Here is a 16,237-nt window from a genome sequence, read left to right as displayed (position 1 = left end):
TGTCAATGTGCTAGCTGCTTTAATTCAGTTAAGTTTAGTTTCTTGACTTTTGTTATTATCAAGTCTTGATGTATCACTATACTTCACTTTACTGTGAGAAAACCTGTCCGTGTAAAGAAGTTATCACTTAAAGTACTTTGATAACCATCAACCTGAAAACTGGAGGAACATCTGCAAATGAAATATTTCTGCTGTTTGTTTTAAGACAGATGGATAAACACCTCGAGTTTTATGAGGAACTATATTCCACTGTTATCAGTAAGAAGGTGAACAGATTAGTCCAATATAATATTAGTTCAGATGTATATTTGCTCTATATGGAAACAGTAATATAAAACCCTGAGTTTGGACGTCAGCACGGACAGATGCAGTGTAGCATGACGGCACCCATCTCACAGTACAGATCACGATCAAGATCATTTAGAAAGGATTTTAAACGACAAAACATACTCATTTACACACATCTGTGAATCAGAATATCAGATAGTTCAGGACATGAGCGAGTTTGTGAATATTTAACGTAATAAACACGATCTGTGTGTCATAACAGTGTTGAGGCCGCGGTGTGTCACGTGACGAACCTGACGCGTCGCCATGGAAACATAGCTGCTTCTTTAACGGATGCTCTGTTGCTTAGTTACGTGCATTCTGTGACCGTTTAAACCCCCATGTCAATCATTTTGGTCTTGTGTCGCTGTGTCTGTTAAATATCTCAGAGATGGGACGCTGTAATATGGACGCAAATCATCCGCAATATAAAAGTTGCGATTGATTGTGTAATGCGCTTTGCCCTTTCCGAGGCGAGGGGAAGCTTCGACAATATAGTCTGCTCAATGTCCTCTGTTTAGCAGCAATGACATATTTGTGGTGTTTCCAAAATATTTTAGTTTTACTCTACAAAACTTACAAATAGTGCGGCTCTTGTCCAGCTCATTTCGCCCTTCAACTTCACAGAAGCCAAAATATTTCCACACGTCAGCTTTTAACGAGAAGGGTGTTTGGACATCGCGCTCAGCCGTTGCGTCTCTCTCGCGTGATTTTTTTCCCCAAACCGGTTGAGCGCAAACCACGCCCCCTACGCGAAAACCCCACCCCGCAGCCGTGACTCACGTCTCTAGCTCGATTTCATTGGTCAACTCTGTTACCTCACCTGAGAAGAAGTTTGGACGTCAATCAAAGTCGTTGATGGATCCGTCGCCGACTAACGGTAAACAGTTCTTTTCAATAACATTTTATTATTAGAAGTATTTGTAGGTCTCAATGTGAGTTTTTACATGTATTATTAAAGTTTTCATTTGAACTTTATCTTATTCATTAGGTTCGCTCTCAGGAGAGTGCGCATGTTTGGGCTGTGGTGAAGACCAAGCCGTACATCTGAAGGTAAAAATATGATTTCAGAAAAAAAAATTAATAAATAAACATTGTACATATTTATATATTTTACCAAAGTAAACTGTCTCTGATTTTACTCAATGACAATGATATTCGACTCACTCATTAAACGCTCACTACTGGCATCATAATTTCTTGTTTTTTTATATTAAAAAAATATTTAAAATAATCTCATGATATTATTTAATACAGTTGTATTTTTCAGTGTAAATTATTACATTTTATAGGTATAGATAATCACATTATTATAAATTGTATTCATGGATCAAATGTAAGAATTTGAAATAAAAGTATTAATGAGATTAATGGGAAAATGCCCTCTATAAAGGAAAAAAATAAAATAAATACCCCTGGATAAAATTTAAAGGTCTCAGCTGATAGAAAACTGATAAAAATATTGCTTAAGAATAAATCATATTTCCAAACACATACACGCATGTTTGTTTTTCATCCCATAGGTGTAATGGTTTTTATACTGTACAAACTGTATATTCTATGGCCCTACACCAACCCTACACCTAACCCTAACCCTCACAGGAAACTGTGCATTTTTACTTTCTCAAAAAACCTCATTCTGTATGATTTATAAGGGTTTTGAAAAATGGGGACATGGGTTATGTCCTCATAAGTCACCCTCTCCTTGTAATACCTGAGTCATACCCATGTCATTATACAGAGATGTGTCCTGATATGTCACAAAAACAAGAGCACACACACACACACACACACACACACACACACTACCAGTCAAAATTTGTGATAATAATGAATTATTATTTTTCATTTTATTTATTTACTTATTTATTTTTACTGTTGTTTCTTATGCTCATCAAGGCTGCATTCATTTGATCAAAAAATACAGGGAATTTTTTTTTATTGTTAAATATTATTATGGTGTAAAATAATTTTTTCTATGTTTTCTAAATCTAATTTATTCTTGTGATCAAAGCTGAATTTTCAGCATCATTACTCCAGTCTTCAGTGTCATTTCCTCAAAAAGATTATTCTAATGTGCTGATTTATTATCAATGTTGGAAATTGTTGTGCTACTTCATATTTTTTAGGAACCTGTGATACTTTTTCAGGATTCTTTGATGAATAAAAGGTTAAAAAGAAGAACATTTATTCAAAATATTAATCTTTTCTAACAATATACTCTGCAGTTCTAAAGTTTGGGCTCAGTATTTTTTTTTTTTTTTTTGAAAGAAATAAAAAATATTTATTCAGCAAGTTGTTTATTCAGTGTTAAATTAATACCAAGTGATAGCAAATATAAAAAATTTATAAAAGATTTATATTTTAAATAAATGCACTTATATACAGAAATAAATGACAGTTTAAAATATATATTTAAGAAGGAAACTTTGTTTTATATTGTCATAACATTTTGCAAGATTATTGTTTTTTCCTGTATTTTTTATCATCAAATGCAGCCTTGATGAGCATAAGAGACTTATTTAAAAACATAAGTCTTACTGATACTAAAGTTTTGAATGGCCGTGTATACACACACACTACTGTGCAAAAGATTTTGGACACTAGTATTTTATTTTATTTTATTTGTTAAATAAACTTGGTTTACTGTTATGTGTCTAAACGTTGGGCCATTTCAGTTATAATACTAATGGGTGAATTTTCTGTTTGGTGACTTCTTTTTACTTTTACAGAACTGGCTGCCTTCTGGGTATAAATATCACTTCTGCACATATCGTTTGTGCACTACAGAAGGCAACTCACACCTGGACCACACAAGTTTTGAGGCATCACTAAGAATTGCATTGACAGAAATTTGTGAAGTAAAGGAATGGGTGGGAAAGCTTAGTGAATCATCAGGAGTGAGTTGGAGAGTGGCAGTGACCAAACCAAATAAGGGACAACGTGTACTTTATAAGGTAATATCAAATAATTTAATTCATCTTTACACTATATAAGTGTAAGACCATTAGTTACACTGAAAATGACTTTACAGTAAATTTTGTTAACATACAGAATTGTACTGTGCAAAAGGCACATTAGATTCTTCCCCCAAATTTCAAGACCATTATTTATATATATATTATCTATATTTCATTTTATTCTGCCAGTAAGTAATATCAGTTAACACTGACTTTTACCATTAATTGAAATAGTCCAGTGAGATTTGTATCCCTGTGATGGACTTGCTATCTCTAGACTCCAGTATTTGTATAACCTTAGGACAAGTGAGATGGATTGATGGATTTTTGTATGCACAGGGGATCTGAAATCATATAGTTCACACATAGATCAAATCTCACCATCATCTAGTCCATCTGGGATTGCATAAAGAGGTGAAAAAATGGAGAGACACTAAAACCTGTGGCAAAATCTCCAATACACTTGGAGAAATATACCTGAAAATTTAAATGATAAAATCTAAAACATTAATAAAAAATGTATTCATGACATTATTTAATAAAAATACATAATTTAGAACACTATTTCTGGAAGCATCATCAATTTACAGCATATACATTACATATGCGTATACATTTTTCAATTTTTTTAGCTTTACAGGTTGATTTATCCAAAGGTCTTGGAGATATTTGCACAGTATGTAGCCTGTCTTTTTTTGTTTCTTTATGGAATCCCTGTTGGACTGTTGAAACTGAGATCATATATCTGTGTAGTCCATACTTTTTGCTGTTGGACTTGTTGCAATTTTCTCCCTGGAAGAAGAGATCTTATATGTCAATGAAATGTTTTCCTGGACAACTAAAGGAGTTATAATAAAAATAATTACAATTAATGGCAAAATGTAAGTTTGGACATAATTTTCTATTGCCAGAGTAATGTAAAATATATAAATAACTAAATACAAAAATTAGCATGTCTAAGATTTGTGCATACTTCTATACATATTTAAACATTCATATTATGTCTATCTTTAGGCTCATTACAGGTGCCAGCACAATGTTTATGTCCGATCAGACACGGCTAATCAAAGGCGGCTTTCAAAAAATACATGCTGTGAGGCAAAAATGGTTTGCACTCTGGTGAAGACTACAGACAAAAGGGGAGGAACTAGTAGGTGGGTTAGAAATGTCAAGATTGGATAAAATCAGTACTTTTGCTTGCTTCTTTGTGTGATTTGTTTTTATTTTTCAGGAGCATTGATCCCCATATACCTACTTTCCCAACTTCGGTGCGTTTGTACAATGTACACAATCATAACATCTTTGTTGCAGAGGCACTGAGGCACAAGGATGTAGGGGTCAAGGCAATTGAAACCCTGACACAGTTGTTTGAGGTTGGGCACAGTCCAACCTCAGCTCTGGCTGTACTTAAAAGTGACCTGTTGGCTGAGCATGGCAACAAATATGTATATGTCTCAGCCAACCGTGCCATTTGCCCAGACCTTCAGTTTTGCTACAGGTATGTGAAATTTCACTTGGTGCAAATCAGTTGCTTTGACGAACTTATTTAGTCAAGACAATTTTAATTTGCAGACTGTATCAGAAGTTGAAAAAGCAGGAGTTTGGAGAGCAAAGTGGGGAAGCAATGCTAGCGGCTTTGGAAAGACAGGTAGAATCGTACAGTGCAGCCTGTAATGACACCTGCGTCAAGCTTAAAATATCTTCAGCAGGAACACCACTTGTAGCCATTTGTTCCCCATTGATGAAACAAACACACACTCTCTCAAATAGTGGAGAAATGTGTTTTATGGATTCATCTGGTAACATGGACCGGGAGAACTGCAGGGTGTTTCTCCTTCTCACACACACCTGTGCAGGTGGTCTTCCTCTTGGGATAGTGATAACACAGTCAGAAGATGAGAAGACAATTGTTGAGGGATTAGAGCTGCTGAAGTCCTTACTGAAAAATGATGCCTTTGGAGGGCGAGGTGAGGCAGGCCCTCATGTGTTTTTGACAGATGACTCAAAAGCTGAGAAGGGAGCTATAGCACAGGTCTTTCCTGAAGCCGCACAACTGCTCTGCATATTTCATCTTCTCCAAGCTGTGTGGAGGTGGTTGTGAACATGAAGTTGAGATGAAGGACAGGCAGACAATGTTCAGCATAGTAAAAGACATGCTTTATGCCAGGGAGATGAGTACAGTTGAATTACTCTACCAGCAAGCCCTTGACAACCCTTTGACCACCAGGTAGAGAAAATAGTAGACAGTTAGAGGTAGCTTAAATATTTTAGTAGTACTTCTGATGCATTTACCCTCCCGAGGCCTATCCTGAGGGTTTTATAATTTCTCTTTACCCATTACAGATACAGGAAATTCCTGACCTATCTACAGAATCTTTACAGTCGAAGTGAGAGTTGGGCTCTCAGCTATATGAGGGACTTGCCAACCCGTGGCAACCAAACCAATAACTATGTGGAGGCTGCAATGCGTGTCTTGAAAGACAAAATACTTCATAGGACAAAAGCATTCAACCTGTCTCAATTATTCAACCTTTTCATTACCCGACTAGAGATGTACTATGAAGCACGTGTGACAGACGTTGCTCTTGGCCATTGGGAGGCATTCCACCGGTCAAGATTTCTTGCTACACAAAGTAATATCAAAGCATCGGATATTTCTCAGGTAAAATGTAATTTTTTAATTATGGATCATTAAAAAACGTGTGTTTTTAAGCCTTTTAAGTCTTGTTTTCATACTGTAATAATCAACTGGCAAAGTTAAACTTCAATACGAAATACGCGAGAATGCAGGTCCGTTCTGTGCATTTTTATAATTGAGAAACATCCAATATGTCTGTATTTTTGTCTTTATGTCACTTTTAGGTTGGAGAAAAGAAATTGCAGGTGAGATCATCCCCATTAGGGCACACATATACCGTGGACATGGAGCTGGAGCTCTGCACTTGTCCAGTTGGCCATAGTGGGGCACCATGCAAACACCAGGCAGCAGTAGTGCAAAATTACATAATCACCTCCATCAACTTTCTCCCCACAACAGCTGAAATGAGGGCTGAGCTGCTGAAAATAACAAAAGGTAAGTATTTCTTTGTACCATAGATTGTCACACACACACTGACTAATGCTGTTTTTAAAAACTTTCTTCTTTAGATATTTTAACTATTAAATTATTATATTAATTATATGTCTTGTTCATCATCTTCACAGCCTCAGTTTCTCTTGACTTTCTAAACCCTTTACGGCAAAATATGCCAACGCCAAGCACATTAGCTCCAGGTAAGGAAGTTCAAGTGGGACAAAGAAACTTCATCAAACATGCTTAATTCTTAACAAAACAACTATTACAGCGGTGCAACATTGGTATACATTTTTTTAGACATGCCTCCGAAACAAGAAACCTGCACTTCTGATCATCAGTATCATCTCAGTGCTGAAGATGATGGTCAGTATAAAGGGAGGGATGGTGCTGGTTTTTTTTTTTATGTATTTTCTTTTCTTTTCTTTCTTATGGTTTCATATTGAACAGAAACACTCTTGTAACATTTCAATTTGTCTATCTGTATCTTTTGAATTGTAGAGTCACATCAGCTGGACCTGTCTTCGACCAGCTCTACACAACTGCAACAAATATCACCTATGCAAGAGGACCCATACTCCAACCATCCCTGTGTTCAGGGTAACTCAGAGGGAGGTGAGTCAATTAAGCTTAAAGTTACATTAAAAATTCTGTATAGATGCTTAATTGGGCCCTAGCTTAAAGGGATCCTTAAAGGGATAGTTCACCTTAAAATGGTTATTGGTTGGTAATCAAACAGTTGCTGTAGTATATTTGCATTGCCATTTTTCCATGCTGTGCATATTTGGAACAACCTTATGCTGAGTAAATTACGTCAGATGTTTGATTTTTTTTTTTTTTTTTTTACTTTGAACACGTTGGCATAGTCTGCCGTTGTTTGGTATTCTTGCTTTAATCTTTTTGGTCTTAAGTGCGAGCTTTTTAGTATTTTGAGGGGATCTACTACTAAACAATATTCTGTATTCAATTATATGCCATTTATTTCTGTAAAAAAAGAAAATGATTAAAAAAACATTTTATACTTTTTTTTTATTAATCCAGTAAGTTAAAAGTAGGTAAATTAAAACAAAGATATTTAAAATCCAATGAATGGAGGCAGATTAATAGAAAGAGATAAATGTAATCAAGTGCAATACTGTAGTATAACCAGATGACTGTATAGGCATATATTTAAACAGGACTGTGTGATTCCTGTTGTTGAGAACAGTGTTTTTCAGCTTTTAATAGGCATTTGTGGGTGTTTGTTGTTATATAATAGTTTTTTATTGTTGTCTCTTTAAACAGCATCTTTACCTCAGTCTCCTGTGAAACGGATGCTGAGACTGCTCAGTGAAATGGCTGAAAACCCAGACTACAGTAATGCCATGTCTAAAATGGCCAAGCAGCTTGAAAAGATGCAGCACAACCAGACCCAACTGATCTCGGCATTTTACTGCTTTGGTAAAGGGATGTCTGTATCAAAACGTGCAGCAGCGTTAAGACGAGCTGCTAGACGACCAGGTCCTATTATTGGCTGTCAGCCAACAGCAGTGGCCAGAAGAACAGCTAAGACTGGTTCTAGGCAGCGTTTGACAGCTGGACGCCCCAGAAAATGCAGTTCTGGTTCAGAGCATGACTACAGCAGATATACAGGGAAAAGGGCTGTCAGGGTTCGCCACAAATTGTCAGAATCTGTGGCAATGAATTACTCAGATCAAGCATAAAATTATTTGTATGACGTGGGTGGGTTTGGGAGTGTGTGTGTGTGTGTGTGTGTGTGTGTGAGTGTGTTTAAAAATGGTTATTTAGTAGATTAGTTAATGCAAACATAGTATTATTTATGAAATTTAGATCCAGACTGCAGGTTATGTAGCCATTTTAAAATCATTTTTGGAAACTTGTTAAAAATATTAACTGCACAGAAAAAAAATGCAAAAGTTTTTATAGCAATTGTGAATTGCATGTAATGTTTTTGTGTACCAGGACATTTTTGTATTTTATCTATGTAATTGATAAATAAAGCATTCTATGGCCAGTCAGCAAGTTGATTATTACTAATCATCACGCAAAATGCAAACAAAGACATGCTTTTAAATCGTTGTTGGGTTACTTTGATGCCACTTTAAGTCAAAATGCACCTAAAGTCTTGAATTCTGGGCTAGGAATGCAGGTAAAAGGTCATATTGTTCGCTATATTAAATTAAAATTATATATATATATATCAGTATTAAGCTTCTCTGTGTTCCTGTTTTATAGCAGCCTACATTATGTAACTTCATAATTTTTTTAATTTTGTACACCCTTTTATTTGTGTTTTGGATATTATATCCATATATCTATGATTGTATAAAAATTTGTTCGTTTGTTTCAACGCAATGTAGCAATAAGCACTGTGATGGAGTTGACCAATGAAATCGAGCTAGAGACGTGAGTCACGGCTGCGGGGTGGGGTTTTCGCGTATGGGGCGTGGTTTGCGCTCAACTGGTTTGGGAAAAAAAAATCACGCGTCTCGTCTCTCTCTGTTATGTGCACGTCACAGACGGTCCGGGCACTGCACTTCCGCGCTTCAGGGTTCCGTTTTTTGCGTTCCGTCAATATTACGTTATTAGAACTATATACTTTTTTTTTTTTAAATCAATTTTGGACATTTGTGAATCTATTCAGAATCGTCCACGTCCGCATCGCGATGCATCTAAGAATCGAATTTTCCGCCACCCCTAATAGTAATGTGATCTTTTAAAGGGTACTTTACTATCTGAATTAATATATAAAAATGCCTGTTCGACTGCTTAAGTATTTGTAAAATATGAACAAGCAGTCTAACTTAATCAGAATTGAAAATGAACAATAAATTAATATTCACAGATAGTACATTCCCACAAAATATACGTTTTATGAATTAAGTATAATTTATATATATGTGTGTATGTGTGTGTGTGTGTGTGTACAATATTGATGTTATCATTATATTATAGCTGTTTTATCTAAACTATAACACATTTTCAATGTTGCGTTTCGGATTATTAGATTTTTTTTTACAAAAAAAAAAAAAAAAAAAAAAAAAAAAAAAAGAGTCAAAATAGGTCTGTCGTGTTACATTGAAGACATGCACATTCACTTCCAAACATTAAATAATGGAGAATGGGATTTAACGTTTCCAGAGGAAGTAAGTTAATCAGCTGGCCCAAACACTGCGAGAAGACGTTGCATCCTTTGAATCTTGTACTTTGCTGGTGAGAAGATTATTAAGTGCTTCTGCAGTACTTTTAATTTAATTTTTAATTTAATTTCATATGTTGCTAAGTGTGTTGTATATCAGTTTAATATCAGTTTAATAGTTCATTTACATGAAACTTGATTTATTTAGAGGACACCACTAAAGATAACATACAGCTTTTCATTAATACAGTGGGTTCATAAGGGGTTATTTGTTTATAAATTGGTTCATAAAGGGTTATTTGTTTTAAATTGGTTCATAAAGGGTTATTTGTTGATAAATTGGACACTGAAATTGTCCAGATGGGTCCAGCTCAAATGTGTCAGGTCCTTGAACTAAACCAAGTAACTTTACATTGGTGGATCAGTATATACAGTAATAACCTATAGCCTGTGTTCATGATCGATTAATGAGATTTATACTGAGTTTGGTGTTATACAATATTTACTATTTATATTGTTTCTGTGTGAGTAAAACGAATAAAGAGTGCTGCTGCAGAAATCTACGTTTGTTCCAACTTCGAGGCTGTTAACTGTTGTTTTGGTTTTACATTTAAAAGGATATTCATGTGTAAAAAAATAACAATAAATAAATCACAGCCACTAAGTTTGATCATCTGATGACTCTATTGTTGACATGTTTTTACATTACAGAGTCACACACTTGGATGAAAACCTGCTTAAGGAGAGACAGATTAATTGGGAAGATGAAGTGTGGTGCTGATGTACCCAGAAAATGATGAATTTTAAAACCAAAAAAGCTCAGATGATGTGGTTCCAAAGACTGTCAGCTCAGCCTCAGCAAGTTTGCTCTTTTTTTTTTCTTTTTTAATTATTACTTTTTTTAAATCCAGCAAAAAAATAAATAAAATAAGAAAAGAAACAAAGGCTGGGCAGCATGTAACGAAGCAACAAATTAAACATAAGCCAAAAAGAAAACAGGCAAAAAATTGTAAATACTATGAAACTGTACTGTCACTATCAATTTCAGAAACAGAGTTTTTCATATTTTGCTTTTTTTTCAAAACAAAATAACACAAAAGTTTTGTTTATGCTGCTTATGTATCTTTTCAAGGTCCCTGTAAATGAATAAATTCAAAAAATGCAAAGAAGAAGAGAAGGGCTACAGAAAGAAAACATACAGCTCAGAGAGGAACTTGAAAACTGTAAGACCATCCTTAAAAATATTCTTGTTTGCCGTAACCCGACCGACCCTGTCAATTTAGGACTGACTCAATTTTTTATTTTTTTCTGCTTTTAGTCCGACCGACTTGCCGATTGTAAATTTGCGTTAAGACCGACCAATTTTTTTTTTACTCTTCATACAACTAATACAAAAGCAATAAAATAATATTAATTATATTTAAGTATTATAAATATATAAATTTCAAAAGGCACATTGATTCATTGTATGTGGAATATGATCAAATAAAAGAGTTTTGGAAAGAAATTAATAATATGATATGGCATATAGTCTCAGTGAGATTGCCACTGGATCCTGAGCTTTTCATTATTGGTATTCATCCAGATAACTGGAAAATTAAAAAGGACACTCAAGTATTGATAGATATGTGTATTCTACATGCTAAACGGCTCATCGCCATTTATTGGAAAAAGATAGAAAGGCCTACTACAACTCAATGGTTAAGAGAAATAACTTAATGCATAACATATATTCTTAAGGGTAAAGAAGACCAATTTAAGAGGTTTTGGAGTCCCTTTTTATTATTTATTGAGCAAGGGGATATGAACAATATAATAGAGGAGGAACAAAATGCTTGATTAAGTATTATATTCATTTGAAAATACATTTTAATTTGCACTAATCCTATTTTATTTGATTTACCTTATCTGTGGCTATTATTGATTCCAGTGTACTGTTAACTCTGTCTTCCAAAGTACATACTTTATCCAATGTTGGTTTGTGCTATTGCATTTTTCAAGTAATATGAGCCCCAGTGTTTGTTTGTTTGTCTTTTTTTGTTTTGTTTTTTGTTTTTGTACATTATATGTGATGTTACAGACATGTGATGTACATTGTTGTGTAAGTGTTGAAGAAAATGCAATAAAAACAGTATTACGCAAAAAAATATATACATTTCCTAGGCCTACATACAAATGAAGGCTAAAAATTAATTAAAAAAAAAACCTGTGACGTCATCTATGTTTACACTTATGGTTAACAGATGTCACACTATTGCTGTGTCTGAAATCGCTCACTCATTCACTCATCCCTATATAGTGTATGGCAGTTGAGTTCACTATATCAGGAAGGAGTGAACAAATAAATAAGTGAACGGATTCGGACAGTATAGCCTACACTGCGCGTGAGACTTGGAGCTGTTGCCATATGTACTTTTATATTACATGTACCTTATTTTAGAAAATAATACTAATAGCAATAATACTCAAAATTACTTTATATTGCAGTTATACATACCTCCGCTTCAGGTTTGTGGTTTCATCGATGGTACATAATTATTGTTTTTTGTAATGCTTTTATGTTCATAATCATTAAATGCTATTAAAATAAAGTACTGAGAACAAAAATAAACACACATAAAAACGTTCATAATTATGTATTTATTATTTTTAGTATCTTGACACTCGCTCAAGCAGCGTTTTGAGCTCAGATAAGATGGTTGTAGAGCGTCCTCAGACAACCGTTAATTTTACATCAGAATACACTACCTGTTATTAACGAGAAAATGTAAATTATCCACCAAATTATTATCATTTTTGTAAGCTAACAACGATGCCACCTCAGTAAATTAGTCAAATATTAAACTAAGTTATTGACTAAAGAACAGCGTCGCTGCCATATTGGTTGGGTCTCTCCACTCAATGCAAGCATCGGAGTCAACGGAGAGTTTGGAACGACATGAGGGTGAGTTATTAATGACATAATTTTGATTTTTTTTTTTTTTTTTATGAACTAAGCTTCCCATGCAATTTTTTTGCTACTAAAGTTTCTCTTGACAAACCACAAAACAATGACTAATTCTCTATCTCTCACACAGCAGAAAGGATGTTTGTTTCGGCTCAACTTACTTGAGTTTTTCCAGGTGGCTGAGTAGCTTCACTCCTGATTCTCCTGGGTGATTGTAGCTCAGATCCAGCTCTCTCAGGTGTGATGGGTTTAAACTCAGAGCTGATGCCAGAGCAGCACATCCTTCTGCTGTCACCAAACACTGAGATAACCTACAACAGAATGTGTTCATGTTAGTGTGCTTCATTTCTCAGGGAAATTTAGTACAATATAGAGGTCAGCAGATAGTTGATTTTGCCGAAACCGATAGCTAGGTTGGACCACACTGGCCGATACAGATTAATTAACCGATAGATTTTAAAATGGATAGTGAACAAAAACTAAAATAGTGCTTAAATATATATATATATATATATATATATATATATATATATATATATATATATATATATATATATATATATATTAGTGGTGGGCATAGATCATAGATAAGTCTTTGAGAAGGGGTTTATCAAGCTAGGTGGTGCATTAGAAAAGGGGCTCATCTTCTGTTTCCAAAATGCATCACAAAGTGCTTGAAAAAGCTGTAAACTAATTCCACATTGCACAAGGTGCAAACAACCTTACGCCTGTTTCCCAAATACTCCGTCTGCAGTGCGTATGCGTTGCATATTTTTTTACGCACCCATGTTAACGGATTCCAGTTGCATTCCAGGAGTGTTGCGTCTGCAGCAGTGCAGCGATCGTTTACGTGCCAAGTAGCGAACTGCAAACGCGTCCTGTGTGAAAGCACATCGAGTCTGTGCTGCACCACATACCTAACGCACACAGACTGAATACGCACTGCAGACGGAGTATGTGTGAAACAGGCGTGAGAAGGGCCGTAGCTGGGGTCAGCGGGGCCCCGGTGAAGGTTGTACCAGTGGGCCCTGTTTGAAATTGATAAATTTGTATGTTCGTTCGTTTTTATTTATTTGTGCTATTTACACAAGGTTTTTTTTTTTTTTTTCAAGTTTGTAGGTGTCAAGGTACAGAAACCAAATAATTAAATGTAAAATAGCACTGGATAGTCTTCAATGTAAAAATGAAAAATACAATCAAACCTACATTTATTCAGACACATTATTACAGTTTTGCTATATATATCAAAAATTATATCTGGTGTCTGAATAATTTTTGGTTTGACTGTTAAGACTACAAAGTGAGTGAGTAATTTTCATTTTCATTTTCTTGGATTAACATTACAGCAGCCAGTAGCTAAATTAGGCGTGGTCGCTTTAAGAGACGATGAACGCATCCAATATAATACACATCCCATTTGTTCCTCAACTGTTTACTTTAACTTAATAAATAACGGGGTTTTTTCGACCATAATATCCAAGGTGGATATTTTGCCCGATAAGAGTCTCATGTTAGCACAGCACGTTAACGCCGATAATGGCCCACCACTAATATTTATATATACAATACTGAATCATACTAGTAGTAGTAATAATAATAAAAGTAGTAATAATAGTAAATGTTGAAGTTACCAAAAAATCGGTTTAATTTTTTTATTATTCCATTTTATTTTTTTCTAAATTCCATTATTTCCGTATGAATTTTTCTGGATTTTTTTTGTCTGTTTACATTTTTCTTTACTCTAAATTTAAATTAAATTTACATTTAAATTTAAATTAAATTTATATTTTAAATGTACGCATTTAGCAGACGCTTTTATCCAAAGCGACTTACAGTGCATTCAGGCTATCAATTTTTACTTTTCATGTGTTCCCGGGGAATCGAACCCCCAACCTTGCGCTTGATAACGCAATGCTCTACCAATTGAGCTACAGGAACATTAAAACATACTCTGTTTTAATAGTCAACGTTTATTAAACATTTTCACATCACAATCGTACCTATGATTTGCATAATTATATATGAATTTTACAGGTATCATTTACACTCACTGGCATCTTTATTAGTTACATCTTGCTAGTTCCATATTGGATCTGCTATTGCCTTCAGTACTGCTTTAATTCAAGACTTCCGATTGAGAATGTGAGTGAGAAGACAAACGTGGATTAAGCTTCAGAGGATTTTATCTTTTAATTGTACTTTTCAGGTAACCCAGCTGAGCTGAGCTGACATCTTTCATAGCAATAAAGAGGAAATCCGCTACTAACTCTGCTCTGGCCCCAGTTGTTGTGCATTTTCAGAGTAAAAAGTCAAGCACTGAATGACACATTGATGAGCCTGATCAGCACTTTAATGATTACTACTGCATTGTAGCACTGTATTGTCTCAGAGGAGTAAACCAGTTTGCAGCAACTCGTCTGAGGTGGTAATTTCCTTGGACACCAGACGTTTGATAGGATAGAGTAGGAATATCTTTTTTATGTTGCCTAAGAAGTTTGGCTTTGGGGATGCATTAATGGATACATTTATTATATGTTGATCCCCAAGCATCCATATATACGAAACAGGTTAAATTAGATGATTGTACTTTTGTTACTCCTCTATCTCCATGATTTTTTTTTTTTTTTTTTTTGTCATAGCTATTGGGATTCTCTCAATGTTTACACTTCCTGTATTTCAGGAAATAATCCAAAAGAGAACTGAAATTAAACTAGCTTTACACGGACCAGCTTGTTACTTTGTTACTTATCCAATCTGCATCTATTCACAAGATAATATAACTATTCGATGCATTTAGGAATTTCTCTGGGAATAAACTGAACCTACAAAATAGTGAATGTCTAAGCATAAATCGGTCTAGCCATAAAATAAAACAGACTGACATTCCTTTTCATCTGAATTATTGAAATATTGACATCACAGCATCAGGCAGTTGTTATAGATTTCTGGGTAGTGCATCAATGATGTCAATATCCCATTCCACCACATCACAAGATGCTCTTTTGTTGAATCCAAGTCATGTTCCTGGAGATCTACCTTCCTCCGGATATCAAGTTCAACCCTGATCAAACACACCAATCTGTAATTACCAAGTGATCCTAAAGATCTTAATTAGTTGTTTCAGTTGTGTTTGATCAGAGTCGTAGCTGAACTTTGCAGGAAAATCTACAAGAACAGATTTGGGCACAGATTAAGATCTGGTGATTGTTGAGGCCATGAAAACTCACTTTTACATCAAAAAAAAAAGTGGCTTGAGCTTTTTGACATATTGCATTATTCTCCTGGAGGTGGACACACAATTGGGCTTAAAATGGTCATTAAGGACTTAACCCTCTGGGGACGGATTGGGCGGTACCGCCCAAAATGGCATACTTTTACAAATGTGTAGTTATCTCAAAAACTATTAATGCTAGAGAGATGCGGGTTTTTTTGCAGTCTTCCTCAGATTCCGCTGAAAACAGCAGTGTCCAGTTTGTATATTAAACACTTCCCTTATTGCGCAATACCACTGCGTAAACAGGCCAATGAAAACGATTGTGCTAGGCAGATTCAACACGCAACAGCCAATGGAAAAATTGCCGCTGGGAGGAGTCTTTTTCTAACCCAATCAGAGGAAGGTTATGTCTTCTAGCCATTCAGAGGAATCTGTAGCTCTGCTGTAGCCCTGTAAAAGCTGGCTGGACTAAAGTAAAAGACATGTAATCAATAAGCGTTCAGAGAATCCGCGTCAGGGTGGAGAAAGCAGAAAGCGATCAGAGTATTAGCGAGCACAAAAAGCTAAATTCGAGCGA

General features: G+C 35.1%; 2 protein-coding genes across 7 annotated transcripts in view; one reads left to right on the top strand and one right to left on the bottom strand.

Moving 5' to 3' along the window:
• The window catches only part of LOC127953117 (NACHT, LRR and PYD domains-containing protein 3), a 117,596-nt gene that overhangs the window by 81,058 nt on the left and 20,301 nt on the right, over nt 1-16,237 (bottom strand). For all 6 annotated transcript variants that reach the window (XM_052552037.1, XM_052552036.1, XM_052552035.1 and 3 more), the window contains one exon: nt 12,608-12,757. In XM_052552037.1, coding sequence (XP_052407997.1) covers nt 12,608-12,757 — 150 coding nt within the window. The remainder of the gene's footprint in view (nt 1-12,607; nt 12,758-16,237) is intronic.
• Nucleotides 1,150-8,752, top strand: LOC127953137 (uncharacterized). The gene is made up of 10 exons (XM_052552107.1): nt 1,150-1,380; nt 3,060-3,284; nt 4,302-4,441; nt 4,519-4,785; nt 5,631-5,949; nt 6,150-6,360; nt 6,492-6,560; nt 6,661-6,726; nt 6,862-6,975; nt 7,645-8,752. The coding sequence occupies exons 3-10, from the start codon at nt 4,392-4,394 to the stop codon at nt 8,061-8,063; spliced, it is 1,515 nt and encodes a 504-aa protein (XP_052408067.1). The 5' UTR covers nt 1,150-1,380; nt 3,060-3,284; nt 4,302-4,391; the 3' UTR covers nt 8,064-8,752.

The sequence above is a fragment of the Carassius gibelio genome, chromosome B3, assembly GCF_023724105.1.
Source record: "Carassius gibelio isolate Cgi1373 ecotype wild population from Czech Republic chromosome B3, carGib1.2-hapl.c, whole genome shotgun sequence".
NCBI classification, from domain to species: domain Eukaryota; kingdom Metazoa; phylum Chordata; class Actinopteri; order Cypriniformes; family Cyprinidae; genus Carassius; species Carassius gibelio.
Note: the sequence above shows the minus strand (reverse complement) of the source record. Positions and strands in the feature narration are given on the sequence as shown.